The sequence below is a fragment of the Mandrillus leucophaeus genome, unplaced genomic scaffold, assembly GCF_000951045.1.
Source record: "Mandrillus leucophaeus isolate KB7577 unplaced genomic scaffold, Mleu.le_1.0 Scaffold416, whole genome shotgun sequence".
Lineage (NCBI taxonomy): Eukaryota > Metazoa > Chordata > Mammalia > Primates > Cercopithecidae > Mandrillus > Mandrillus leucophaeus.
Window position 1 is genome coordinate 931830 of NW_012104432.1, and position 1945 is coordinate 933774.

General features: G+C 50.8%; 1 protein-coding gene across 1 annotated transcript in view; it reads left to right on the forward strand.

Annotated features, from left to right (window-relative positions):
* The window catches only part of LOC105548593 (trafficking protein particle complex subunit 12), a 122751-nt gene that overhangs the window by 12841 nt on the left and 107965 nt on the right, over positions 1–1945 (forward strand). Inside the window, exon 2 of the mRNA XM_011992674.1 lies at positions 1617–1733. Within this exon, the coding sequence (XP_011848064.1) occupies positions 1617–1733 (117 nt within the window). The remainder of the gene's footprint in view (positions 1–1616; positions 1734–1945) is intronic.

Sequence of the window (1945 nt, forward strand, 5' to 3'; positions counted from 1 at the left end):
CCAGGCGGGGGGCACGCAGGCGTCTGTGCACCCTCAGTCACTCTGTGCTCCCGGTGGCCTGCCTGCAGCATGAGCATCAGCTTCCCTGCGGCTGGGAGGCAGCTTTGTGCTGGGATGGAGAGGTCTTGGCTTTCTCCGCCCCCCATCTTGGGGTTGTCCTAGTTTGAGTCTTTCTTCTGTTCACCCGAGAGACTGCAGGGCCTTTGTGCTGTGTCCCTGTCAGCAGCTGCTGCGGGCCAGATGCCCAGAGCACATGTCAGGGAAGGTCCAGCCAGTTCCTGGCTGCTTGCTGTCTCCGGGCATTTCAGGGACCTCAGAGCCACTGCTTCCTCCTCCCAGGCTGCTCACTGTCAATGGCATTTCAGGGACCTCAGTGCTGCTGCCCTTTCCCCCTGGGCTGCTCTGTCCCCCCGGCTGCCCCTGCCTCAGGTGTTTCAGGGACCTCAATGCTGCTGCCCCTTCCCAGGTGCCTTTCCTCAGTCAGCAGCACCCCCAGAAGGGAGAGAGATGGTCCAGGGCTGTGTCCCGGTCCCCGCTGTGTGTGAGAGGCTTCTCCTGCCCATGGAGAGCATTGCGTCCTGTGAGCAGCCTTTACTTACCCTGGACTCTCCCTCAGCCTGCGGTGCAGCCACCGAAACAGCACTGAGGCCCGCGGACTGTAACAGTTTTCTCTGCACTGTTGGGATGACTAGTTTGTCCCCATGCAACAGACTTGGTAACTTCACGCCCTTCCCTGAGGCCCCCAAACCGTGCTGACTCCTGAGGCTCATGAAGGCCAGCTCACCCAGCATCTGGGCTTGACACCAGCTATGAGATCGCTCCCTGCTCAGTGCAGGTCATTGGCACATCTCTTCTGTCCCCAGGCCACACAAAAGCACCGGTTCCCTCCCCTTGTCCTTCTGTGTCTTCCCTTTAAAGTAAGTGACATGCTTCAGATTCCACTTTCAGTGTTCTTCAGCACCATCGAAAGATCAGTATAATCAGAGGAGTTGGGTCAGGAGGTAGAAACAGTCCCGTGCAGAGGCAACTGGATTCTTCCCTGGCTCGCAGCATGAAGTGAGCCCACCAGCTCCTGGAGCAGCGCTTGGCTCAGCAAGGCTATCAAGGACCTGCTGTGAAAGGGGGTCTCAGTGTTCGGGGCCTTGATGGAATTTGGGAAGACTATTCAGGCCTGCCTGCACCAGCGCAAGTCTGGCCACTGTGTGGTGCAGCCCCTGGTCCCCAGCAGTGTCACCTTTGTTCTCCTGGGCCTCCTTAGGCCCCTCACCTGAGGCCCCTCTGCTGGCTTGGCTTTGCCTCTCACTGCAAGCCTGGTGGTAGGTGGCAGGATTTACCGTTTCCTCTTCAGAATAAAGAACATGCTTTCCGATCAGTGGTGAATAAAGATACAATTTTAAAAATAAAAAGAATAAGGAACAATTCTAAAATTATGCATTTTATTAACAATTGTGATAATTTAGCTTCTGGTTAATTGAAGTTTTACGATACTATAACCGTTACTTTTACCTCCATAAGCCACTGGAGAAAAAAGAAATTTTGTTTAGTTATGGGTTCTGGTTAGCTGAGTTTAACTGACATTTTATTGTCTTGACATATTTTTCTTCTCTTCTTCCCAGGGAGATGCAGTTAAAGACTTGATGCTTCGCTTTCTGGGTGAAAAAGCTGCAGCAAAGAGACAAGTCCTAAATGCCGACTCAGTGGAACAATCTTTTGTTGGATTGAAACAGCTAATCGTAAGTGACAATGTGTTTGATTTCAGTGTTGTGATAAGTCCTGCCTGCCTTCGTAATATTTTCTCTAGAAATTAATAATTTTGAATATTATTCATAGCTTTTGCACATAAGTAGAATTTTGTTGGAGTAGATGCCAGTCCTGTGCACCAAAAAGCATCATATTAATACATGGATACTTTTAAGCCTAATTAGTTAAAAAGCCATTATTGGAA